The sequence below is a fragment of the Oryctolagus cuniculus genome, chromosome 3 (genome assembly GCF_964237555.1).
Source record: "Oryctolagus cuniculus chromosome 3, mOryCun1.1, whole genome shotgun sequence".
NCBI lineage: Eukaryota > Metazoa > Chordata > Mammalia > Lagomorpha > Leporidae > Oryctolagus > Oryctolagus cuniculus.
The window spans coordinates 71,269,761-71,297,444 of NC_091434.1; the positions used below are offsets into that span (position 1 = coordinate 71,269,761).

At 42.8% G+C, this 27,684-nt stretch overlaps 2 protein-coding genes and 1 long non-coding RNA gene across 3 annotated transcripts; 2 read left to right on the forward strand and 1 right to left on the reverse strand.

Annotated features, from left to right (window-relative positions):
* Positions 1–602: 602 nt before the first annotated feature.
* On the forward strand, positions 603–9,634 carry METTL5 (methyltransferase 5, N6-adenosine). The gene is made up of 7 exons (XM_002712275.5): positions 603–1,047; positions 2,782–2,896; positions 3,242–3,423; positions 4,492–4,574; positions 5,512–5,563; positions 9,083–9,132; positions 9,532–9,634. The coding sequence occupies exons 1-7, from the start codon at positions 939–941 to the stop codon at positions 9,568–9,570; spliced, it is 630 nt and encodes a 209-aa protein (XP_002712321.1). The 5' UTR covers positions 603–938; the 3' UTR covers positions 9,571–9,634.
* Positions 8,078–22,731, reverse strand: SSB (small RNA binding exonuclease protection factor La). Its single transcript, XM_002712273.4, has 12 exons — positions 22,578–22,731; positions 20,800–20,874; positions 15,293–15,396; positions 15,033–15,207; positions 14,327–14,434; positions 14,144–14,244; positions 12,750–12,821; positions 12,414–12,456; positions 11,750–11,890; positions 11,258–11,444; positions 11,002–11,133; positions 8,078–9,723 (listed from the first exon to the last, which is right to left on the reverse strand). The coding sequence occupies exons 2-12, from the start codon at positions 20,863–20,865 to the stop codon at positions 9,635–9,637; spliced, it is 1,218 nt and encodes a 405-aa protein (XP_002712319.1). The 5' UTR covers positions 20,866–20,874; positions 22,578–22,731; the 3' UTR covers positions 8,078–9,634.
* LOC138848984 (uncharacterized) lies at positions 14,345–15,949 on the forward strand. The gene is made up of 2 exons (XR_011387263.1): positions 14,345–14,476; positions 15,727–15,949. It is a non-coding gene; the product is annotated as an uncharacterized lncRNA (long non-coding RNA).
* Positions 22,732–27,684: the final 4,953 nt, after the last annotated feature.

Sequence of the window (27,684 nt, forward strand, 5' to 3'; positions counted from 1 at the left end):
GTTTTGTCTCCTATCCCAATAATACTATCAACAATAATAATCTTACTAAGCACTCAACAATAATTACCTTACTAAGCTCTCAACAATAATTACCTTACTAAGCACTCTCGGTTTACATTTTCTCTGGGGACTTCCTTGACGTCACAACTCCTACAACTTGGTTTCTGCTTCTCATCTAAGAAGCCCAACACCACTAATTCCTTCTTTGCAACTCTTCCTAGGGCTTCCCTGCCAGCACCGCAACGGTGAGTTGAGGTGACACAGATGACCGAAAAAGAGGGAGGCGAAGTTACAATAAAGTGGGGTGGGCAAATGGCAAAGGTGAGTGGCGACCACTGCCTTCTGAGAGGGAAGTTGGGGTACAAGAAGCAGAAGGGCCACACCGGGCCATACAACAAAGCGACTTTCACTCTCTCTCCAGCATCACTTTCACCCTCTTTTTCCCTCGTCGTTTGAGGGCCTGCAGATGCTCAAAGCTAGAGGATAAAGCGCTCGCGTCAGGTGGCCAGAAGCGAGACCTACGGGTGCCGAACACTGGGACGACGAGGCGCTCAGCTTGCCGGCGGAACCCGGGCGCCGGGCAGAGGTTGCAGGTCGGCGCCGTGCCGCTGGGCGGCGGAGGCGTGCGCGCCTGCGCCATGGCGCTTCCGGCCCCCGTCGAAGTGCCAAGTCCTGCTGAGGGGTGGGGACACCGCGAGTAGGGTCCTGCCGCAGCCCTAGGCCCGTGGCGCCGCAGTGCAGGAGCGGCTCTAGGGTGGCGGGGGAGGCTGGCTCTGAGTGCCCGGTGTCCCCGCGTCCCTCGGCCGGTGGCGCTGAAAGAGAGGGGAGGAGGGGGGAAGAGCAGTAAGAAAACAAGATCCCGGGCGAATAGGTTTTTCTGCAGATCTGTGCGGAAACACTGTTAAACCCTGCGAGCCCACATTTAAAAAAAAAAAAAAATGAAGAAATTAAGACTGAAGGAACTAGAGAGTCGCCTTCAACAAGTGGATGGATTCGAAAGCCCCAAGCTCCTTTTAGAACAGTATTCGACGAGGCCGCACATTGCAGGTAGGGCGGCTGGGTCTCCACGTGCGAGCTTCCGGGGGTTGGACCCGCCTGCTCGCTCGGTGAGGAAAATACAAGAGTTGTTTCCATACGAAGAAGGAATGCGTAGGGAAATTCTCCCCAGGATCACATTTCTTGCTCCGGAGGCCCGCACGGACACACAGACTGTATCGAGTTACTCTTTGATTTTCTGCATACCACATAAGCCCGTCGGACAGCTTATAAATGTATTTGTTTTTCTTATCACACTTTGCACTTCTTGAGGGCAAGGAATTTGTTAGTCCTGCTCACAGGTGAATTCTCAGTGTCTCAGAGTTGCTCGAGCTCAGTAAATATTTGCTAAAGATCAGTTTCCTGTTGTAACAAATTGCCAGTGCAGGGATTCCTGCCCCAGAATTGAATACCACAGTTGGTGGCGGATGGACTGAGTCTAACAAACCCAGAGTGTGTGCTGTGTGTGAAGATGAGGATGTGTTTCCGGTTTAACACATCAGTTGAGAATTAGCACTGTTGCTTCGAGCCAGGGATTAATACTGGGAATACTGGAGAAAATACAGGAAAATCCATTCATATATAATAAACGTGTTCCTAAAGTCATTGAGAAACCTTAGGAAAATGAGTTTGATAGGTGCACCTGCAAGTAGGTATCTTTCCACTTCCGAAATAGTTGTTTCTAACCTGCCAGTGAAAGTCAAGGAGAAATGTATGCATTCCTGCACTTCAAGCTGGTGTCATTCCAACCAAAACTGCTGTGTCTAGGTTGAGACTGATTTTCTCCATTTATATAGTGACTTCTTATAGTTTTTTGGCTGTAAGGATTTTTAGTGAAATCCATTTTCTGAGAAAGAACAAGCAGTAATTTCATGCTTGGTAATATGCATATGGCTGCGCTGCATACCAGCTTCAGGGTCACGAACACCTACAGCAGTAATTAGGCCAGCTCAGTTTACAGGAGATGTCCCTGGAATGGTGTTTTTAATAAAACTCTGGCTCTCCAGGCATCAATAATGAGGAGTCCTCACTAGGTTCAGATATGCACCATAGTGTTATTCATGGTTAACTTTCAGTGTATCCAAGACCCTTGCATTCAAAAGATCTTTCTGATCTCAGTGCTTCTGCCCTGCTCCTTAATGGTTCTCTTCTCAGGTTTCATCTGTAGACCAAATATTTGTGTGTAAAGGCTGTATTGTGGAAGCTTGTGATAACTGTTGTGGTGACAAACTTGTTGCAAAAGTGTTCTGTGCTCTTTTAAGTTTATTGCTTATTTGAGATTAGTTGTTCCTAGACTTACTGATTGTACAGACCAGTACAATCTCAAAATAATTTTATACACTTACATTTTGACAAGGAAGGATTTTTTTAAACCCACATTTACCATTCTGTAATAAAAAATAGCTTCAGTATCGAAGAACTGGTAGATGTGTGTGAATATGGCAGTGTTTTGAAGAGACAGCAAAAATAAAACATTTGACATCTCATTTTACCTCAAACATTGGTCATAGTTTTGCTTTTGTTGACATTGTCAGCACACACTAGTTAGGGTACGACTGCTGTGTGTTACTTTCCTTTATGGTGCCTCTTACTACATCAGTTCTTATACCCTTTAAAAATAATCTGGAACGTTATTTGGGGAAGGAATAAGTGGAAGACAAATAATTTGAGAGTCACTTTGAACCAACTGAATTTCAGTCATCAGCTTGCTCACTTATTCTCTAATATATTTTTTATTTTTTGTAGCATGTATGCTGTATACAATCCATAATACATATGATGACATTGAAAATAAAGTGGTTGCAGATCTAGGATGTGGTTGTGGAGTGCTTAGCATCGGAACTGCAATGTTAGGAGCAGGGTAGGTGATCCAGGATATACTGTTTGGGTATGGGTGGCTGTAAGAAGTGTAAATAGAATCAACTGAATTTTGAGACTATACAGTGTGAGGGGAGGGGAGCAAGAAACTGATCTGAGCACATGTTGATGGGCAGAAGCTCAAAACTATGAAATAAATAAATAAATAACTAACAGGAATAGTCCTTTTTATACAAACCTGAGTTTCTAAGTCCTCTCAGGTTGGGAAGTCATGCTGATAGAAGCAACACTCACTCTTCCTTTGCTGATTGGGTTAAAAAGTATTACATTAAAATAGCTAGTTTTGTTTTTGTTATAAATTGCTAATCTGTGCATTTTGTTTTTGCAGATTGTGTGTTGGATTTGACATAGATGAAGATGCACTGGAAATATTTAACAGGAATGTGGAAGAGTTTGAGTTAACAAATGTTGACATGGTTCAGTGTGATGTGTGCACATTACCTAATAGAATGCCCAAGTCTTTTGATACAGTTATCATGAATCCTCCCTTTGGGACCAAAAAGAATAAAGGTTGGTAACAAGAATCAGCTGTACTAGTGTAGTTGTAGGAAACCAAGTTTTTTTTTTTTTTTTTTTTTTTTTTAAGATTTATTTATTTATTTGAAAGAGAGTTACAGAGGGAGGTAGAAACAGAGAGAGATCTTCCATCTGCTGGTTCACTCCCCAGATGGTTGCAATGGCCAGAGCTGCACTGATCCAAAGCCAGGAGCCAGGAGCTTCTTCTGGGTCTCCCATGTGGGTGCAGGGGCCCAAGGACTTGGGCCTTCCTCCACTGCTATCCCAGGCCATAGCAGAGAGCTGGATCGGAAGAGGAGCAGCCTGGACTGGAAACGGCGCCCATATGGGATGCTGGCACTTCAGGCCAGGGCTTTAACCCACTGCGCCACAGCGCCTGCCCCAAAAACCAAGTTTTAAGATCCATTTTATCACTGTTCATTGAATATACTGGTCTTTTGCATGTATAGTTATTGCTTTTCAAATTTCTATTTGTTTAATACATGACTGGGGAATTGAATTTTTCAATCTTTAATTCTCATAAATTTAACTAGCCTTATTATTTATTCCCTATTTACTTTTGAGGATAATTTGCCTAAACCTTGTGATTATACTTTTAGAACCTGTTTTTAATGCCTTTGTACACCCAAGGTTTTCAAAAATATCTCCATCAGTAACAGTGACTTACTGTGGCTATATTAATTTATGTATATTCTGGACAAGGAGGATGGGAAATCAGAAAAGCAGGAAAAGACATAGTTTAAGAATTCCCCACCCTCTGGCAAGAGCATTTTGATTACTGCTACCTTGAATGTTTACTTCTCTTTTTGAGAGTCATTAATTTTGAATATAACATGGAGATTTTGACTTTAGACTTGTTTAAGGCAGGCAATTCCTGGTTTTATTCTACCAACTTTAAAATATTTTGATATTTTATTTATTTGTATTCTATCTCATTGCACAAAGAATTTGAAGTGGCTATTTTGGAGTTTGGGGAAAAAATGTTTCTTAATCCTTTTTATGTAATCTTCCATCTTGATAAGAGTTACATGATGTGAACAGGAGGTTTTGTGCTCTTCCCAGGGACAGACATGGCTTTTCTCAAGACTGCTTTGGAAATGGCAAGAACAGCAGTGTACTCTCTACACAAATCCTCAACTAGAGAAGTAAGTTCAAATCATCATGATATTTTGTGTCATTTATTTTTAAACTCATGACAGTGTTTTCAAGATTCGCTGTGAATACTAAATACCACAGTATCTATTTCTCCTGACCTGTTTGACATTTGGCACTTAGAAACTGAACTTTCCCTGTAACTAGCAAACATCAATTAGCCTTTTTCCAGCCTGTGTGACTTATTTCTCTCATCAAAGATTTGTTCAGACATCAACTGTTGCCAGGAATGAGACTGCAGTTCACGGGTAGAGAAGTGGGATGTAACTAGGGTTACACGATGTTCTGGTTTGCTGGGGTAAGTCGTGGTTGATCCCGTTTGTCTTAGTGTCCCTGTGGGGCTTGGTTTGCCTAAGGGACGCAATAAGGCCTGGTTTTTAAGAACACTGAGCCTGGAGTAAAGCAGATCTGAGTTCAGAAAGCACCTATTTCATTATTTTGGCCAGCATGTAACACATTGGGATGTATGAGATCTATTCCAGGAAATTGGGAGAAGGGACAGTCCTTTTTTAAATGTCAGTGTTATATACTGATTAAGAACACAGACTGCGGAGCAAACTGCCTGGCTTCAAATCGCTGTTTAGAGACAGTGCTCTTAACTGTTCTGTCCTGCTGCCTCTGCTAAGTGGATTCCAGAAGGCTAGCTCGCTGTGTTTTGATGAAATAAGGCTGCAGAACTGTATGAGTACATTTTATACTTTGATGGATTTCTGAAATAGTTTATTATTGTATTTAATACGTAATTTAGTTCAGATTGTTAAATATATATTGAAATGGCTGTATTTCCTTTCAAAATCCTATCCAACCATTTAAAACTTTTATGAGTCTGATTTCTTAAAAGTTAGAAAATTTACTTTCAAGTGTTAGTAAAAAGAAATTTTAAAAATTTATTTAAAGGCCAATTCATATTAAAATGTTATTTATGTTTAGCATATCCAAAAGAAAGCTGCAGAATGGAAAATCAAGATAGATGTAATTGCAGGTAAGAAATCTCAATTCTAATTACCTCAGAGGCAACAACCATTAACTCAACCAAAATTAATATTTATTTATTAAGTACTGAGAACTATAGAATATTTTTCATTGTAGAAAAATGTACATGATTGGTAATGGATTGGAAATGCAGTATACATAGGGTGAGTGTGCATCAAGGTCTGCTTGAGACTATCCCAGCTTTTGCATTTTACTGAAAATTTCTCTAGCACCCAGGTGTTTGGTCATTCCATGCTCAGAATACCACGCAGCATCACAGTGACTAAAAACATGAGCTTGGAGGTTGACTTTGATTAGAAAACTATTCATGGAAAGTGCCACATTATGCCTCGGTAAACTTTGTTTTCCTCACTATAAATATTTATTAAGGGAATTTCAGAGACTTGGTTTAACACAGTAAAAGAAGGCTAAGAACCATTAAAGCATTTTAAATGTTTTTCAATCTAAATTAAATAAACCTTAGATTACCTTAGAGTGTTTTTCTGAATCAGAAAAATTGGTTTCCAGTTTATATGCATTTCCTGCGTATAACCAAAAGAATTTTAAACCTCATTAGTGGTGATTCCTCTGGAACTCCCAAGGTGGGAAGAACAGGTAATAGCCTGACACAGGCTGGAGGTAGCCTCTGTGCCAAAAGTAGAATCTGTAATATGTAACCTGTAATGTGACTGATAGTTTATCTTCCAACCAGGATTCTTTTGAGACTGAAGGAAATGCAGTTAATTAGTCAAAAACAAGGCATGAAATGAGACACGGCTGACCTAGTGATAAGATAGCGAGAAGCTATTTTTCCTAGAATGCCTTGCTCCTTACAAGTCACAATGCTAACAGTACACTAGGAGTAGTGGTGAACACCGTTTAAGGGATAAACAGTATAGGGCTAGGTTCTGACATGATGGATTCCCCTTCCATGTGATGCTTAATCAGACATGGAACACAACAGCTGAGGAGAAATCTCAATGACTATTAAATCTAGGATACAGCCTTTCTCTCCCCAGTTTGGCTTCAAAGATATGGAGCTGGTACAGCTGTCCATACAGGATCCATTGCCCTGTTTCTCAAGTGCTGCCTTTGCCTCTCCACCACACCAAGGTCCCCATTACTTTTAGGAGGTAATGGTCCAATGTGGACAGCTCCATGGTGGCCTGTCTTCCAGAGAAAGTCCTTTTCCCAAACTGAATGTCCCAGTCCAGCAGCATTCTCTGGGCAGTCTTACAGTTGGGGGAGGGATTTGAAAGGTGTCACACATGAGGGACTTGGGGTCAATGTACTATAGGGCTTCTGAGTCATGAGTGGCACGCTGGACCAATCAATCTTTCCTGTGAAAAATCTTCAAAAACTGGTGCCAAGCAATCTTGAAGGGCGCAGTATTCACCATTGCTGCTTCCAAAGATCACTCCCTCTGCTCTGATAGTCCACTATGGCAAGTGAAAAGGAAACACCCATCATAAAGCACATCTCCATGTAGCTGACAAGGCTCCATCCAGCTAAACACAACCCCTAGTCCTGTGCTCACCCCCATGTAAGTCAGTTGCCACCATCTTCCTTGGCAACGTCTGGGGTGCTCCAGAGAACTCATGCTGAGTGAACCTGTTGTTCTGCGGGGCATTTTCAGAGGGTTTTTCTGAGGGGGTCTTCTGGGTGCCCTACTTTTGGGAGTAATATGGGTGGCTCTTAGTCTTTCGAAGGGCAGCCTGGAGTTCCCCAGCAAACCCACTTCAGCCACAAGAGCATCAGCCCCCTTCATGGGGCAGGGGTCAACCAAGACACTGCAGCTTTCTTCTCTAGGGACTGTTCTGATGCAGAGGCAGCTTTTTTCAGAGCCAAAGGCTCTTCCCAGTGCCATCCACTTTAGTTTTCTGTTTTGGAGGTTCTTTTTTTTTTAACAGGCAGAGTTAGACAGTGAGAGAAAGAGACACAGAGAAAGGTCTTCCTTTTTCCGTTGTTTGGAGGTTCTGAGTGCAACTTAAGTGCTCTGTTAGGGTAATGGTTTTTTTTTTTTTTTTTTTTTTAATTCAAGAAACCTGTTCTAAGAGCTCCTGCTTCTTGACAAAATTTCAGTGTTTGGCATTTCCTTCTAATGTCTTTTTCGGAGGAGGGTCCCCAAAACCCAGATTCAGGAGTAAGGTAGATACGAGGACAGCAGAGTAGGAGAGCAGTTGCGAAGAGTGGCTTACAGATCAAAGGATGGGGGACTCATTCTCTTTGAATCCTGTTGTTAACATGGTGGAGGTTTGTGGTATATCCTTCTAAATGGACCCATGGAAACCAGAAGCATCCACTGCTGGAAACTGGCATGCCAGTTGATATGTGCTGTTGACCAGTGTGCATGTGCGCCCCGAGTGTCCCCTTCCTCTGGTAATGAGGCCAGTGATTCCAAGCATGTGTGCCCTGGCTCCCTTAACCTCATGAAGGTGCAACTGGAAGGAGTGGGGTGGCCCCGACAAACAGCCCTGGACAAACTTGTGGTAGATAGAATATAAACATCCACACTATGAATAAATCGTGTTTGGTACATTTTATTACTAAATTGGGTAATATTCACAAACATCAAAACAAGAAAAGCATATAATTAGAAGCTATGTGTAACCCAAATAATTTTGAAAAGCCTGAAATAACAATACAATAAGGGGAATATGTTTTTTTTAAACAATAAACTTACCATGAATCCGCCCTTTGGTGTTAAACATATAATGAGATGTATTATTGTTCATAATAGTAATATTTAAAAGATCTGTTGATCTTCCTGTTATATTCAGTATTGCCATTCCTTATGTAGTTTAAGGTATTACAGTATGCAACATGAAGCACCTTTAGAACATTCCCAATAGCATACCAAGGCAGAGCCTTGCTATACCAGATGTGGTCCTTGAACCATCAGCATTGACATCCCTGGGAACTCATTAAAAAACAGAATTCAGGCCCTATCCACAACTACTAAATTAGAACCTGCATTCCAACAAGACCCACAGGCAACTTGATTGTACGTTGAGAACTGACCCCACAGGGTTAGAATTTGTTGCAAAGTATGAAAGACAGTTACACTCAATGCCATCCCTTATAAATAGATAAATGGTAAAAGTGTAGATAATCTACATTATTTAAAAGGAAAGAATATGAAAAATAGGTTTTGAGAGATTAGTAGGAAAATAATTAGCTACTTACTATCACTACTAAAACCTGGACGAGAAAATTTTGAAATAACTTTGATTATGATGAGGTTAACAATAATTGGTAAATTAAAAATAGAAAGGTCCTATCATTTTCATAGGATCTTTTTTGTCGACTTGGTATCTTTCTAAATTCTTCCTCATAATCTCACATTTCAGTAATGGCCATAATAGCAGAAATGTATATTAAGTCAACACTAGGATAAGTTAAAGTGACAGGTTTAAGATGGCTTACCAGCATCTAGTACCTTCTTCGTCTGTTGTTGTTGCTTAGTAAAGGGTGGTAAATGTTTGGAAATATAATTTTTATCCTTAAATGAAGCACTTCTGTTTTACAGAACTTCGATATGACCTTCCAGCATCATACAACTTTCATAAAAAGCAATCAGTAAGTCTGATTTTGGCCCACCTATCTTTAGTATTGAAAAACTTTGCAAAAAGATTACTTCTAACACTATGAAGTTAGTCTAGGTAAATATAGAAAGCAAGTCTAAGAGATCAAAGATTAACTGTAGGAAGGGCCCATAATCAAAAGCAAATATACTAATTTAAATTTTTTCTCAAATGCTTTGGGTACAAAAAGGAAAAAATAACTATGTTTTTGCTTTTTTATATAGTATATATTTTATTAATTTCACATAATACAAAGGCAATTTTCTGGAAGAATCTTCCTTTTGATATTTGAATCATCTGGAATAACAAAGAGAACTACACATAAAAAAAAACACCCTCATTTGAGTAACAAAAAAAGACCAGTTAAACAAAATTTTTTTTTCCTTTCTTACAGGTGGATATTGAAGTGGACCTAGTTCGGTTTTCTTTTTAAAAGCTTCCAGAGACAAAGCAGCTTAAAAGCTAATTAAGAAGAATAAAAAATTTTGTTTACTGAACTATTGGTCTCCGGCACCATTTTCTGTTTTCTGTTGTTTTGATGCAGGTTCTTCTTTGTCTGTTTCTTCTCTTGCTCTTTTCACTGGACCTGTTCAATAACAGAATTAATTTTTGTTAAATCAATACTAATACTACTCAGTTTTAATATTGAGCACAATTACTAATAATCTATTTTAAAAGATTTGTTTATTCTTTACTGTGAAAGGCAGAGTTACAGAGCAAGAGACACAGGAGGGATCTTCTATCTGCTGATTCACTCCCCAACTGGCAGCAATGGCCATGGCTGGGCCAGCTGAAGCCAGGAGCCTAGAACTCCACCAGATCTCCCACGTGGGTGGCAAGGACCCAAGTACTTGTGCCATTTATCACTGCCTTTCCAGGCACATTAGCAGCGAGCAGGATCAGAAGTGAAGCAGCCAGGACTCAAAGAGGGGATGACAGTGTCGCAGGTGGCAGCTTAACCCATGTGCTACAGGGCAGGCCCCTAATAATCTATTTTAAAAGATTAGCAGGGGCTGGTGCTGTGGTGTAGGTTAAGCCTCTGCCTGCAGCACCAGCATCCTGTATGACCAATGGCTCATGTCCTGGCTGTTCCTCTTCCGATCCAGCTCTCTGCTTTGGCCTGGGAAAGCAGTAGAAGATGGCTCAAGTGCTTGATCTCTTGCAACTGCGTGAGACCCGGGAGAAGTGCCTGGCTCCTAGCTTTGCATCAGCCCAGCTCTGACCATTGTTGCCATCTGGGGGAGTGAACCAGTGGATGGAAGATCTGTCTACCTCTCAGATAAATAAGTAAAATCTTTAAAAAACAAAAACAAAAGACTAGCAACAACCTCCTTCCAAAACTGAGAAAAAGCTTTTCCTTTGGCAGGAACTTTGTAATTACTAAACTTCTCTCCCAATGTCCTATCTGCCACTTGTAAAAGTATAACTCGGCCGGCGCCATGGCTCAATAGGCTAATCCTCCACCTTGCGGCGCTGGCACACCGGATTCTAGTCCCGGTTGCCCCTCTTCCAGGCCAGCTCTCTGCTGTGGCCCGGGAGTGCAGTGGAGGATGGCCCAAGTGCTTGGGCCCTGCACCCCATGGGAGACCAGGAGAAGCACCTGGCTCCTGCCTTTGGATCAGCGCGGTGCACCGGCCACGGCGGCCATTGGAGGGTGAACCAACGGAAAAAAAAGGAAGACCTTTCTCTCTGTCTCTCTCTCTCACTGTCCACTCTGCCTGTCAAAATAAATAAATAAATAAAAGGTATAACTCAGGTAAATAATAATCCCAAAATCTCACTTATCCAGAAGTTGGAAAATCACATCCTGTTCTCTGGCAAATCATTTCTCACGAAACTACCAAAAGACTTAGATAAAACGTACCAGCTGCACCATTTTCATTGCGTTCATCATCACTATCAAATTTTGTTTTCTTCCCTTGAAACTCTACTTTTCCTTTAGCAGGTGCAGGTGGAGCAGCTTTATTTGCCTTTCCTTTCCCTTTAAATCTGCGACCTGTGAAGACATAACAGAACTTTGCAAAGAAAACTTTTAAGTCTTTTTTCAATGTTTTTTGAACACTGATTAAATTTTTTTCTCAGGCAAGTTAACCAAATTGTTAAAGAAAAAAATTAATGACCTTTTGACTTCCATTTATTTAATGATTCTTGTTGATCTTCTATGATTTTTTTCAATGCTGTTTTTTCCACCTCTCCTTCCAGTATTTCCCAAGTCACTTCTTTGTTCCTTAATTGTAGGTTACCATTATTTGCATCTTTGGCTTTATCTAGTGCTTCCTTGGCCTTTTCTTTAAATAGAATTATTCCCTACACCAAAGACAAAAAATGAAAGCCACACCCTTAGTTTTTAGTGTGACAAATTAATTTTCTTAATCTTCCTGCCCAGCAGATCTGTGCCATTACTAGTTTCAGCTACTTTACTGAACATTAAAATAAACAGCAGTCATCAATACTAACAGTATTCACAATAAAGAAAATATCAGACACCACACCTAGTGACAGCAATAACAGAAAGCAGATGTAATTTGTTAATAAACACAGCTGAAAAAATTTTACTAGTTTTTAATCAAGGATTTACAATTGATCGCTAAAAGCAATGAATGTTTCCAAACCTCTTTTGCTCCTCTGACAAAGTCTATCCATTTTATTTCACCATGGTTTGAGAAAAGGATGTGCAAATCTTCTCTACATGTCTGATCATCTAAGTCACCCGAAAATTTCAGCAAGCATCCAATCTTTTCTTCTAGAGATTTCTACAAACATATACAAGGCAATTGAAAAGTTCCTGAAGTAATGACAAGTCAAAACAGCTTACATAATGGAAGGGGAGAGGGAGCGGGAAAGGGGAGGGTTGCGGGTGGGAGGGAAGTTATGGGGGGGGAAGCCATTGTAATCCATAAGCTGTACTTTGGAAATTTATATTCATTAAATAAAAGTTAAAAAAAAAAAAAAAAAACAGCTCACATAGCTCTATACCTGTATAAGAAGGTTAGAAACCAACACTATTTTAAAATCAGTATATTTCATTTGTCATCCTTTTTACAATGATTTCTGGTTTTAACATTTCATTTCTTCTATAAGTGATATTTAATTAGTTGTAAACTATGAATCTGGTTATGAAATTACCTCTAAGTAAGTAATAGTTTTATGCGATATTGTTGTATGTTACTTTAGTGTAATGAGAATAGAATTTGTATATTTTCTGTTAAAAGTCCTTAAACTTTAAAAATTATAATAACTTTAAATTATAAAGGCATTAGAATACTACATACTTACCATTTCAGCATCTTCTGCTAACTTTTGTTTTTCTTCTTGTTCTCTACAAATAAAAATGTTGTAATCAGAACATGTTCCATTTACTGTATAAGCAAATTAAATCCTAATAAATAACCTTGATCTTCAGGTTTTCTGATCAACCAATTGTAGACTGCAGTGCAATGTGGCCCCTGGATAGTCAAGGCATAGTTTGAGCTTAAAAATCTCTACATTTCACTACCAAAACAGAAAGGCCTATTACTAATATCTCCTCATCAGCTCTTCCCAAACTACTAACTCTGCCCTTCTCAAAGCTTTAAGAATTATTTCACAACACAATTAGTTCAACGTACTTACTGTTTAGCTCTTAATTTAGCTTCTACTTTATTTTGCTTTCTTTCTTCATTTTTTTTTGCAAAGTAATCTTCCCTAAGGAACACAAAATACAGAGAAATTATTTTGAATTTTTAAGACACAGTACAGCAAGCAATGTCACACACGTTTTCTATCAAAATATAGCCGCTGGGGCCTGTGTTGTGGCATAGTGGATTGGGCTGCTGCCCAGGATGCTTGCATCCCATATGGGCACCAGTTCGAGTCTAGGGTGCTCCACTTCTGGTTCAGTTTCCTACTAATGCATCTGGGAAGGCAGGGGAAGATGACAAGTAAATGGGCCCCTGCACCCACGTGGGAGACCTATATCAATCTGGCTTTGGCCTGGCCCAGCCCTGGCTGTTGTGGCAATTTGGGGAGCAAACCAGCAGACGGAAGTTCACTTGCTCTCTCTTGTTTCTCCCTTCTCTCTATATATATCTACCTTTCAAATAAATAACACCTTTACTAAGCTAAAACTTACATGCCATAAAAATCACCCTTTTTAACTGTATACTTTATGATTTTTAGTAGTCTATTCAGAACTGCACAACCATCACTGCTAATTCCAAAACATTTTCATGACCCCATAAGGAAATCCACATCCATTTGTAGTCTCATGGTGATTTTCACTTACAGGAAAAAGGGAAATCAGAATTATGTAAACAATAATTTTAAGGATTCAGCTTACTGCAAGATTCATCATACTGTATCTCTTTTAAGTCCATTAGATTTAGTAACATAGCATTTAGAAGACTGGATAATGCAAAAGAAGGGAACTATAGCCCTATGACTAACTTTTTCATAAAACTGCTCATGCTCATCCTCATTTTTATTTATATGAATGGCAAAGAAAGGAGAGAGATCTGCCATCTGCCAGTTCACTCCTGAAGTATCCATAATGGCCAGGGCTGGGCCAGGCCAAAGCCAGGAGGCAGAAAGTGGCAGGAACTCAAGTGCTTCAGCCATCATTTGCTGCTTCCTAGACAAAAGCAGGAAGCTAGATAAGAAGCAAAGTAACCAGGACTTGACTGGCTCTCTTACATGGGATGTGGGCAACCCAAGCAGTAGCTCAACCTACCGAGTCAACAACAGTGGCCTTGGGAAGCCCAAATTTTAGTGTCAAGCCTGATGATAAAGTTTAGAAGCAAAATACTAAAAGTTAACCTTTATCAGTAGCTACCGGTGAAAAGATGATAATGTTTTCTGATAGTCTCAAAGGACTAGTAAAGTTCCTACTGGATAAATTTTAAACATTTCTCAATGCCCAAGAATACTAAAAAACTGGCCTTAATAAGGGGTGCTACCACATGCTCCTTACCAGAATATGTCAATTCGATACACTAGTGGCCAAAAGAAACAAAAGCAAATAGACTTACTTGAAAAGTATCAGCAGGTCTGTGTCTTTGTATTTCTGGCCAGGGGTCTCTACAAACTTCTTAGCAGATTCAATACTATCAAACACAACAAATATTGATCCCTATAGAAAGAAAAAATGTTTTTGAAAAGTTGTGTCCCATATATTTTACAACCAGAAAAAGTACATTATCATAATCTCATACCTTAAATGCTTTGTGCAGTGTTCTTCTCATCTGAATATTTAGCACTTGGCCTTTATCTTCTAACCACTCTTTTATGTCATCCAGGGTTGCATCAGTTGGGAAGCCTTTCTGTGAAGAGTGGGAGGAAATGTACAAATAATGACTTCACAGGTAAACAGTTTACCATAAACTGTTTCTGTCTTTGTTAAGCCATTATTCTGGAGTGCAGAAGTAACTCGAGATTTGCCTCAAAATAATTGAGTTGGGGCAAAGATAAAAACAAGATAATTCACTGTCAGTAACTGTTGAAACTGAGTAATGGTAATTTATATTCAAGCTATTCAGACTACTTCACCATGTCTGAAACTTTTCATTATAAAAAATTTGATTTAAGAAGGGGCATTTAGCCCAGGGGTTTCGACACCTATGTGCCACAATGGAGTGTCTAAGTTTGACTCCTGGCTACAACGCCTAACTCCAGCTTCCTGCAGACCCTAGAAGGCAGTGATGGCTCAAGCAATTGGGATCTTACCACCACGCGGGAAAGCTGCATTGTGATTCCAGCTCCCAATTACAGCCCCAGCATTGTAGACATTTGGGGAGTGAACCAGTGGACAGGAGATTTATTTCTCTGTCTTTATGGAGTGGTAAAGCTGTGATTCCTAAGCCCTTGATCTTATCTACTCTAAGTAAATGTAAGATATTGAATGCACCAAGGTCCACTTACAATATAAACAGATCTGTTTTTCACATCATTTTTATACTCATCAGTCACTTCAGGAAGGGGTTTGCTTGGAGATCTTCTGATTTTAGTTTTATCTTCACTAATTTCCATGAGTTCTGCCTTGGATTTGCTCAGTGCTTCAACTATTACATTAAAATCTGTTGTGAGGCGGTTTAACCTGAAAAAAATATATATAAACATTGATTTAGGAATAGTATTCATTGTTAACAGAAAATCTAGTGATGATTTTTAAAAGATTTTACCTGTTAAATTTTATCATTATCTCCAAAGGTACCCAACCTTCATCCAGTTTGATTTGTTCCTTTAAAAATTTGTCCCGTGGCAAATTGAAGTCTCCAAAATAATACTGCAAGATAATTACAATATATTTCAAAGCACTATATAATACCGAGTCTAATCCTGAATTTTACTACCATCACACTACCAACTTCTATTTTTCAAAAATACAAGTTGTAAAAGAGGCAATAAACATTTTTTCTTAAATACATTATAATGAAATATTTATAATATGAATTTTTAAAGTTTTTACTTAACAAGTGCATTTTTTTCATAGATACAACTTTAGGAATACAGTGAGGGGCTGGTGCTGTGGCTCAGTGAGGTAACACCCTGGCCCGAAGCACCGGCATCCCATATGGGTGCGGTTCTAGTCCTGGCTGCTCTTCTTCCCATCCAGCTCTTGCTATGGCCTGGGATAGCAGTAGAAGATGTCCAAGTCCTTGGGCCCCTGTACCCACATGGGAGACCTGGAATAAACTCCTGGCTTCGGATCAATGCAGCTCCAGCCGTTACAACCATTTGGAGAGTGAACCAGTGGATGAAGACCTTTCTCTCTGTCTCTACCTCTCTCTGTAACTCTGTCTTTCAAATAAATAAAATAAATCTTAAAAAAAAAAAAAGGAATACAGTGGTTCTTTCCCCCATACTCACCCCTCCCATAATATGAATTTTTAAAAAGACAAAAATGGGATAAGCATATGGTGCAGTGGTTAAGACACCACTTGGGATATCTGTAACCCAGAACAGTGTGCCTGGATTTGGGTCCCAGCTCAACTTTTTTATCTTTTTTTTTTTTTTTTTTTTTTTTAAATTTTTGACAGGCAGAGTGGACAGTGAGAAAGGGGGAGAGAGAGAGAGAGAGAGAGAGAGAAAGGTCTTCCTTTTGCCGTTGGTTCACCCTCCAATGGCCGCCGCGGCCAGCGTGCTGCGCTGATCCGAAGGCAGGAGCCAGGTGCTTCTCCTGGTCTCCCATGGGGTGCAGGGCCCAAGCACTTGGGCCATCCTCCACTGTACTCCTGGGCCATAGCAGAGAGCTGGCCTGGAAGAGGGGCAACCGGGACAGAATCCGGCGCCCCAACCAGGACTAGAACCCGGTGTGCCGGCGCCGCAAGGCGGAGGATTAGCCTATTGAGCCACGGCGCCGGCCAACTTTTTTTTTTAATTAGTCATTCGTTTATTGATTTATTTGAAGGGCAGAGTTAGAGAAGGTAGGGCGGGCGGCGGGGAGGGGAATCTTCCATCTGCTGGTTCACTCCCCAAATGGCCATAATGACTGGGGCTAGGCCAGGCTGAAGGTGGGAGCCAGGAGCTTCTTCTAGGTCTTCCATGTGCATGCAGGGGCCCAGGGACTTGGGCCATCTTCCGCTGCTTTCGCAGGTACATTTAGCAGGGAGCTGGATCAGAAATGGAGCAGCTAGAACTTGAATCAGTGCCCATATGGGATGCTGGCACTGCAGGCCATGGCTAACCTGCTGCACCACAGCACCAGCCCCCAGCTTAACTTCTGATTCCAGTTTCCTGCCAGTGCAGACCTTGGGAGGCAGCAGGTGATAGCTCAAATACTTGGGTCCCTAGCAACCACAGTGGAGATTTAAACTGAATTCCTGGCTTTAGCCTGCCCAGCCCCAGCTATTGCAGGCATCTGAGAGATGAACCAGTAGATAAAAGATCTCTATCTTTCAAATACAGGAAGTAAATAAAAGATGAAACTAAAATGTAGATCAGTGAAATAGTATAATTAACAGATGCATCAACAGAGTAGAAAACCTTAAATAAAAACATTTTAAAAATCTATTCAATAAAAAGCCTATTTTGAATCAACATGGAAAGGCTAGATTGTTAAATAAAAAGAACTGGAATAAACTGGTTTGTCTATTTTTAAGTTACAAAATAAGTGTTAATTTAAAAACAGAGGCATTCAATTTAAAAGCAAATAAAAAATTTATTGTGACTTCTCGGAATGCCGAAATTTAACACAAAAAGTAAAAGAAAAACAGAAGCTTGCTGAGAATCCTTATACATTGAGGATTTCAAAAAACCAAAGTGAACACCTCCACATGACACACCAAAAAACATCCCATGAAAGGGTAGGAAAGGGGCCAATGCTGTGGTGTAGCAGATAAAGCTACTGTCTACAACACCTACATCCCATATGGGCACCAGTTTGTGTAAAGCAGCTCCATTTCCAATCCAGCTCTCCACTAACGGCCTGGAAAAGGCAGTGGAAGATGGCCCAGTTGTTTAGGCCCCTGTCGTCCACGTGGGAGACCTGGATGAAGCTCTTGGCTTAGGCCTGGCCAGCCCTTCACAACCATCTCCGGGAATGAACCAGTGGATGGAAGCTCACTCTCTCATCGCTCATGCTCTCTCTGTAGCTCTATCAAGTAAATAAAAAAAAATTTTTTTTAAAAAGGGAAAGAAATAAAAAATTGTATTAGAAATGTACTGGTTGATGAGAGGTGTTCATAAAGGGAGAGGCTATATATGTGAGGAGGCGGGGAATATATGTGAAGCCTCTGGACCTTTTCTCAGTTTTGCTGAGATCCTAAAATTGAAAAAGGAAGTATGTTAAGAAAATGTATTTGGTGTCAGATCAAGTAGAGCTGTTCCACTTCTACCCAGCTCCCTGATAATGCACCTTGGAAGGCAGTGGAAGATGGCCCAAATGCTTTGGCCCCTGCCACCCATGTGGGAGACCTGAATGAAGCTCCTGGCTTTGGCCTGGCCCAGCCCTGGCTATTTTGGCTTTGTGAGCAGTGAACCAATAAATGGAAGATGTCTCTATCTCTCCCTATCAATCTTTCAGATAAATAAATAAATCTTTTTTTTTTTTTTTTTTTTTTTTTTGACAGGCAGAGTGGACAGTGAGAGAGAGAGACAGAGACAGAGAGCAAGGTCTTCCTTTTGCCGTTGCTTCACCCTCCAATGGCCGCCGCGGCCGGCGCACCACGCTGATCCGATGGCAGGAGCCAGGTACTTATCCTGGTCTCCCATGTGGGTGCAGGGCCCAAGCACTTGGGCCATCCTCCACTGTACTCCCGGGCCATAGCAGAGAGCTCGTCTGGAAGAGGGGCAACCGGGACAGAATCCGGTGCCCCGACCGGGACTAGAACCCGGTGTGCCGGCGCCGCAAGGCGGAGGATTAGCCTAGTGAGCTGCAGCGCAGGCCAAATAAATAAATCTTAAAAAGGAAGTTAAAAGAAGGTAAATTACAGAGGCCAGCATTGTGACATAGTGGTCAAGCTGCCACTTGTAATGCTGGCATCCCATATCAGAGTGCTGGCTTCTCTGCTAGTGATTCAACTTCCAGTTAATGCGCCTGGGAAGGCAGCAGATGATCGCTCAAGTACTTGGGCCCCTGCCATCCATGTGGAAGACACAGTTCCTGGTTCTGGGCTTCAGTTTGGATCAGCTCTTGCTACTGTAGCTATTTGAGAAGTGAGCCAGTGGATCAGTGGATGGAAGACCTTCCTCTGTATCTCTGCCTTTCAAATAAATTAGTGAATCTTTTAAAAACATTATATATAAAAATTATTGTGAACATAGAAAAAACATTAATAGTTTTTAATTTTTATGTCAGGAGGGGGGCAGGTTGTTGGGGTGATATTAACCTTTTCTACACATATATTTAAGTTTTCTTATTTTTTATTTATTTATTTATTTTTTTTGACAGGCAGAGTTAGACAGTGAGAAAGAGAGACACAGAGAGAAAGGTCTTCCTTCCATTGGTTCAACCCCCAAATAGCCACCATGGCCGGTGTGCTGCGCCGATCTGAAGCCAGGAGCCAGGTGCTTCCTCCTGGTCTCCCATGCGGGTGCAGGGCCCAAGCACTTGGGCCATCCTCCACTGCCTTCCCAGGCCACAGCAGAAAGCTGGACTGGAAGAGGAACAACCAGGACAGAACAGCGCCCCAACTGGGACTAGAACCCGGAGTACCGGCACCGCAGGCGGAGGATTAGACTAGTGAGCTGTGGCGCCGGCCTAAGTTTTTTACTTTTAAAATAATGTTTTAAAGATTTTTTAAATTTATTTGAAAGTCAGAATTACAGAGAGAGAGAAGGAGGCAGAGAGAGAGAGAGGTCTTGCATCAGCTGGTTCACTCCCCAATTGGCCATAACAGCCAGAGCTGTGCCCATCTGAAGCTAGGAGCCAGGAGCTTCTCCCGGGTCTCCCACATGGCTGCAAGAGAGCCAAGGTATTTACTACTTTTCCAGGCCATAGCAGAGAGCTGGATCAGAAGTGGAGCAGCCGGGACTTGAACTGGCACCCACATGGGATGCCAGCATTGCAGACAGCAGCTTTACCCACTACACCACAGCACTGGCCCCTAAAATAATTAAGATTTACTTATGTGAAAAATTGAGCAATAGAGAGAGAAGACACAAAGATAGATATATTCTATCCACTGGTTCACTCCCCAAATGACATAAACAACTGGAGCTGGGCCAGGCCGAAGTCAGAAGACTGGAATTCCATCCAGTTCTCCCATATCGGTATCACAGGCCCACTACACCAAAGCACCAGGCCCTAAAGCATTATTTAACAAGATTTTTTAATGTTATCTTATAAGGTGAATGCTACTGTTATCCCCACTTTACAGACTGAGAAACTGGAGTAAAAAATAGTAACTTCTCTATAGTGTTACACTTTGATGTTTTATAGTTCTTGCATTTTATAATCTGGCCATACCAACATAAAACATAAAACTATTATGTTCAAAGAAGCAAAGACAAGCCAAATGTTGAGTAGCTCCATATACCAAAATTAAATTTTCTTTCTGTATTTGTTTTGGGGCTCTAAATTTCCTTTTAAGGAAGGTCATTTGGCATAGTGGTTAAGATGCCACTTGAAGGGGCCATCGCTGTGGCGTAGTAGGTAAAGCTGCTGCCTGTGGCAAAGGTATCCCATATGGGCGCTGGTTTGAATCCTGGCTGCTCCACTTCTGAACAAGTTCTCTGCTATGGCCTGGGAAAGCAGAAGATGGCCCAAGTCCTTGGGCCCCTGCACCCGCATGGGAGACCTGGAAGGGGCTCCTGGCTCCTGATCGGCCTAGCTCCAGCAGTTGCAGCCATTTGGGGAGTGAAGCAGGGGATGGGAGACCTCTCTCTCTCTCTCTCTGCCTCTCAAATAAATAAATAACTCTTTAAAAAAAAATGCCACTTGGAACATCCACATTGGATATCAGAATGCCTGATTTGAGTCCCAGCTCTGTATCCAATTCCATCTTGCTGCTAATGCACACCCTGGGAGGCAGTAGGTAATGGTTCAAGAAGTTAGGTCCCTGCCTCTCATGTGGGAGACCTGGATTGAGTTCTGAGCTCCTCGGTTTGGCCTGGCCTGCTCTGGCTCCTTGAGTATTTGAGGGAGTAAACTAGTGGGTGGAATTCTATCTCTGCCTTTGAATAAATAAAATTTTAAATTGCCTTCCAAGGAGCTTGTTGTTGCAGTTTCATAGCACAGGAAGCATACCTCAATTTGATGACAGATTTTGGCCTCCAGGGCAGCCATCTTTTCACTATCGCCATTTTCAGCCATTGTGGCTACCTGTAAAGTGTCCCAAATAAGCATAAAGAGGTTACAGAGTTTTACTCAAGTCCAGAAAGAGAATGATAAAAATTTTTAATATCCCATGGTTTTCTTAAAAAATCAAGAATTTCTAATTTCACAGGTTCAGTCTCTCAATTCTCAGATACCTCAACAAAGCAATACTTCAGCATAAGTGATAGAAAATTAAGCTATCAATGTCCGCTCTTTCAGTAAATCACTGTCCCATCTTTTAGAACAAAGCAACTGGCTATCTTCATTGAGCTGGTGAAGCAAACTTTAGGGGGGTAAAATACCATTTAGCCTCTTACTAACCAACCATAGCCTCTTACTAACCAACCAATTCCAGTTTTTAACAGATCACTGTCTGTTAGTATATTACTATGGCTGAAGTGCTGTTTGTTTGATATCAATCATGTTCCTTTAAAAATGAGTCACAGCTGACTTAGCAAAACTTATTAGCAAGCTAGTACCATGATTTTTAAGATTAATAAAGTCCAGGTATCCTAGTTTTGAGTGCTGGGTTAGATCAGATTTTGTATGTTAATGAACACATAAAAACAAAAATTTGAGAGCCTGAAGACAAACTCTGAACTTGAGGAGGGAATCGGGGGGTACCTGGAGGGAGGCGGGAGGTACCTAATAACACATTGGTTAACTTCATAAGCCAGTTTCCTGTTTCACATCCCTGACATTCTCACTGCAGTAAAATAAAAGAACCTATGACGTTAGTTTGTTAGAAATCAGAAACCAGGTCTTCTGACTTCAAATTACTTGCTACGGTGCTCTACAAAACCACCCAGTCATCCACAGTGTACAAGAGTATATTAAGAATTCATCAAGGACACTTGCCATTAGTTGAGTGATGAACTATTGTTAGTACACTTCTGGGTTGCATTGGTTGATACACTGTACAACCCAGATTCACATCAGGAAGTTCTTGCAAATAAGACCCGCACGGTGCACATCCCATTACAGAATTTACACAATCCTACACATTGGTTTATCAAAATCTACCCTCTTAAATTACTACCATGCTCTGCGGCCCTTTGAAAGCAAACAAACGATGAGATAACAGAACTCTATGGTCCCTGTAAGACTTCTTTGGCCTACTCTTGGAATTTTGTTGCAACATATCCTTGCCCTGAGAGGCCACCTAAGTAAGGAAATATTACCCACGCGTTCCATTTCACAGAGAGGAAACTTTGATGTGAGTGAATGAGGACCCAAAAAGCCCAAGAGAATGATGTCGGGGTACACCGGCAACCCCAACCCCTTCAGTCTCCGGTCAATGCCTCCGCTGTTCACCCGGGGCCGATCTCTCCAGAAACTTACACAGGTGGCCTCAGGGCAAGCCTGGGAGACAAGCAGTCAGACATCGAAAGCACTCGGTGGGGACCCCGTCAGAGCGGCGAGGCGCAGCATCCCCCGGCTCTCCCGGGGCCCAGCCACGTGGGGAGCGCCTCGCTCCGGCACTGCTCGCAGGGGCCGGCTCCGCAGCCCCAGCACGGCCTGCGCCCCCCCGGCTCTCCGCCCAGCGCGCCACCTCCGGCTGCGGCCCACGAGGCGCTCGGCCCCAACGTGAGAAAGGCAAGGAAGGAGCGGGGCAGCCGCGGGGGGCATCGCGGAAAGGAAAAGCGCTTCGCGCACCAAGCAAAGTGGACGCTTTTGTCCCGTCTCATGAGCCGCCGAGAGTTTCTCACCTTTAAGGTCTCGGTCCCGCAGAGGCACGCCACGGGCTCACGGCGACAGCGACTCGAGTTCGCGGCGCCGCCGGCTGGCCTAACGCGCTCAAAGAAGATGGGGGCCTTCCCGGCAGCCCTCGCGGCGCGGTAGGCGTGGCCGCGGGCAGCTGGGGCCGGCGCTGCTCTCGGAGCATGCGCTATGACCGCAGGCTCCCACGGCCCGTGGAGTCCCGCCCTCCCTGAGAGGGGATTGGATTAAAAAGAACCGCAGAGTGTGAGGATAAACACTTATTTTAATGTAGTACTGGAGGGTGCAAGTCTCCCGTCTTTTCTCCTGGCTCCCCGTTTATACCAGGTTCAGGCTTCGCTTCAGATTATGTGTTTCAAAAAGTTTTAATATATGAGTAAATTACATCGTGTTGTACCAGTTCTCAAGAAAACAAGTTGAATTTTTAAAAAACCAAAGGTTCATGAAATCATAGACTGGAAAAAGAAGTAGAGTAAGAGCCGTAACTCTGGAATCTGACAGCCTGCATTGGCATAACAATTCTCTTGCTTACAAACTGTGTGACTTTGGGCAAGTTAGTCAACTTCTCTGTTCTTCATGTATAAAATGGGGCCAATGATGAAAGTAGTAAAAATACTTTATGTGATTCTTGTAAGCATTAAACATGATGTGAGGTGGACATTGCTGGAAACCTACCTGGAATACAGTAAAACAGAAGCACATGTTGGTTTAAAACACCAACAACAAAAAATGACTTCTGAAAACCAAGTCACTATAGTGCAGACACCTATAGTCTCTGCTGAAGCCTTCTGTTAGTACACTTCCTCTACAGCTTTAGCCACTATTTAAAATGTTTCCCTTTTCTTGTGGTGAGACAATCTTTCAGTTTGTTCCGTTTCTCTGAAAAATTTTAAATGATATTGTAAATATCATTGGGCGCCAGGTCGAATCACAGCAGCTCCACTTTCAACCCAGCTCTCTGCTATGGCCTGGGATAGCAGTAGAATTTGGCCCAAGTCCTTGGGCCACTGTGCTGGTGTGGGAGACCTGGAAGAAGCTCCTGGCTTCTGCCGGCGCCGCGGCTCACTAGGCTAATCCTCCGCCTAGCGGCGCCGGCACACCGGGTTCTAGTCCCGGTTGGGGCACCGGATTCTGTCCCGGTTGCCGCTCTTCCAGGCCAGCTCTCTGCTGTGGCCAGGGAGTGCAGTGGAGGATGGCCCAAGTGCTTGGGCCCTGCACCCCATGGGAGACCAGGAAAAGCACCTGGCTCCTGGCTCCTGCCATCGGATCAGTGCGGTGCGCCGGCTGCAGCGCGCCGGCCGCGGCGGCCATTGGAGGGTGAACCAACGGCAAAAGGAAGACCTTTCTCTCTGTCTCTCTCTCTCACTGTCCACTCTGCCTGTCAAAAAAAAAAAAAAAAAAAAGTTCCTTTGGATCAGCACAGCTCTGGCCGTTGGGGCCAATTGGGGAGTGAACCTCCCATTGGAGGGTGAACCAACGGCAAAAGGAAGACCTTTCTCTCTGTCTCTCTCTCTCACTGTCCACTCTGCCTGTCAAAAAAAAAAAAAAAAAAAAAAAAGTTCCTTTGGATCAGCACAGCTCTGGCCGTTGGGGCCAATTGGGGAGTGAACCATCAGATGGAAGACTTCTCCTTCTCTCTCTCTCTCTCTCTCTCTCTCTCTCTCTCTCTCCCCTTCTGTCTCTGTGTAACTCTTTCAAATAAATAAATAAATAAATCTTTAAAAAAAAATTATTTGAGAGGCCAGCGCTGTGGCACAGCTGGTTAAAGCCCTGACCTGCAGCGTCAGCATCCCATGTGGGCACTGGTTCCAGCCCCAGCTGCTCCTCTTCTGATCCAGCTCCCTGTTAATTCGCCTGGGAGAGCAGCAGAGGATAGCTAAAGTCCTTTGGCCCCTGCACCCACATGGGAGACCTGGAAGTAGCTCCTGGCTCCTGCCTTCAGATCTGCTTAGCTGCAGCCATTGTGGCTATCTGGAGCATGAACTAGAGGATGGAAGACCTCTCTCTCTCTCTGTAACTCTGTCTTTCAAATAAATAATAGTAAAAAAAAAAAATTTAAGAAATTTATTTGAGAGGCAGAGAGAGAGAGAAGCAGCAAGAGACAGAGGACTCCTATTCGCTAGGTCACTTCCCAAATGTACGCGGGGGCTGAACCAGAAAACCAAGTACTCAATCCAAATCTCCCACACGGGACAGGAACCCAGTCACGGTGCCATCAAAGCCATCACTGTTGCCTCCTAGGGTCCGCATTAGTAAGAAACTGGAGTCAGAAGCCAGAGCTAGAAATGAAACCCAGGTAGTTCAATGCTGGACACTGGTGTTTTAACCACTGGGCCAGGTGTCTACCCTATCTTCCTTGATCAGCATTTTTTATGTCCTCTCTTTGTCTCCCTCTCTCTCTCCCTCTCTCTGTCCCCCTCCCTCTCTTTGTGACTCTGTCTTTCAAGTAAATAAATAAATCTTTTTTTTTTAAAGGCCAATAGAGGGGCTGTGGCAAGAGAGCAGGAATCCTTGCAGAGCCTTAGCTCTGCACCTGGAGCAGCTCCATCCAATCTGGGCCAAAAAAACAGCCAACAACAAAGTAACCATCTTCAACAGAGTTATGCTTACCTAGTTCAAATCCAAATCCATTTAGACTTCTTCTGCCTACCCAACAAATATGTATCAAGTTTCTACCTTGAATCCGGCACAAGGAGACCTTCAATCTCTTGTTGATCAAGTGAGGCTACGGCTATGTAACAGAAGTCACAGGTGAGTGTCCTGGAGTGCTACCACTCAAGCATTCACATACTGTGAATGTCCTGGTGTGGAGCTTGCCACTGGGAATAGAATGAAGGTCAAGACTGTGCACAGAGACAGAGCCACCTGAACAAATGCACCTGCCCCTTTTACCTTACAGTGTCTGGGCAGAGCTGCAGGCACAGCGTGCTCCGGAAACCACACTTACTTAGTGCACCCATAGGAGTCCTGGCCCTTCACTCTCCCTCTTTTGAATGTTCTTGTCTCTCTGTCATGTGCAGGGGCCAATGTCTATGCAGTTACCACTATCTGGGCACAATGGAATCTTGGTGGCCCACAAAGATACTTCAGGACTTGGGCCATCTTCTACTGCTTTCCCAGGCCATAGCAGAGAGCTGGATTGGAAGTGAAGCAGCCAGGACATGAATCAGCACCTATATGGATGCCGGCACTGCAGGCAGGGCTTTACCCGCTACACCACAGTGCTGGCCCCTGTGTCTTCTTTTTTGAAAAGATTTATTTATTTCGGCCGGTGCCGTGGCTCACTAGGCTAATCCTCCTTTTGCGGCGCCGGCACCCAGGGTTCTAGTCCCGGTTGGGGCGCTGGTTCTGTCCTGGTTGCCCCTCTTCCAGTCCAGCTCTCTGCTGTGGCCTGGGAAGGCAGTGGAGGATGGTCCAAGTGCTTGGGCCCTGCACCCACATGGGAGACCAGGAGGAAGCACCTGGCTCCTGGCTTCGGATCAGTGCAGTGCGCTGGCCGTAGCATCCATTTGTGGTGTGAACCAACAGAAACAGAAGGAAGACTTTTCTCTCCATCTCTCTCTCTCACTAACTCTGCCTGTCAAAAAAAAAAAAAAAAAAAAAGATTTATTTATTTTGAAAATCAGGGTTACAGAGAAAGAGGGAGAGACAGAGAGAAATCTTCCATCTCCTGGTTCAGTCCCCACATGGCTGGAACAGCTAATCTGGGCCAGGCCAAAGCCAATAGCTTCATCTGGGTCTTCCACATAGGTGCAGGAGCCTAAGCACTTGGGCCATCTTCTATTACTTTCCCAGGTCATTAGCAGGGAGCTAGATCAGAAGTGGAGCAGCAGAGACACCAATAGACATCGCAGGTGGTGACTTTACTTGCCATGGCACCCACCATGCCAGCCCCTAGTCTTCTATCTTCTCACTAATAGACAAATGAATGAGAATCTTGCTTGAAACTTGCCTGTGTTCTAACAATCACCTGAAAGTGAGGTTACTGGGGGAGACCTAGAGCTCTCCCCATTTGTGATCATTAGAGGCCTCTGACATCCTCCAAGTTACCCAATGATTGCAGTCAGTCAACAGGTTGGTATATAAATAAATTATTAGCAGATCATTCATAAGACACAATGCATGGAACCTGATAAAACAGGGCCAGTCTATTACCAGTTTTTTTTTTTTTTAAATAAAATAAAATAGTTGTGACACTTAGAGGAAAAAGATCTTTTTTTGGGGGGATTGGTAAATTTTTCAAAATTAAAGTATAACACACAAACAGTAAAGTACACAAATTTCAAGCATTCAGTGAAGATTCACGAATGAACCCTAACTTGTAGTCACCCCCCAGATTGCAATGTGGACCATTTTCAGCAATCTAGAATGTTCCCTCATGCTCCCATCCCAGTAAATATGCTGCTTAGAAGTCACTATTACAGCTTCTCTTTGCCTGTCCCAAGTGCTGTAACTGGAATCACATAGCATGTATCTATCTGATGCATCAGATTGGGCTGCTTTAACAAAAATATCATGGACTGGGGAGCTTGAACAACACAAATTTCTTTCTCACAGTTTCCGTGTTGGAAAGTCTGAGATCAAACATCGGATCTGGTGTCTCACGAGGATCCTCTTCTCCGTTCGCCAGCTGCCATCTTCCTATTGTGCCCTCACATGGTGGGAAGCAGAAAGAGGCAAACGCTGCAGTTTCTTCTTATAAAAGCGTTAATCCCGTTCATGAGGGCTCCACCCTGTAAGCTAATTTTCCTCCAAAGGCCCCACCCCTTAATACCATCCACCAGTGGTTAGGATTTCAGACATAGGAACTTTGGAGTGACACAAACAGATCATTACATGAGGTGTAAGGACATAGCACAACTTATTTATTCATGTTTCTGTTGATGGACTTTAGGGTTTTTTCCAGTTTGGGGCTACTAGAAATCCCAAATCAGAATACTTGGGTTCCATATCAGTTCCGGCTCCAAGTCCAGCTTCCTGCTAATGCAGACCCTGGGCAGCAGTGATGGCTCCAGCGATTAGGTTCCTGCCATGCACATGGGGGACCTGGATTCGATTCTCGGTTCCCAGCTCCCAGCTTTGACTTTCCTGTCCTGG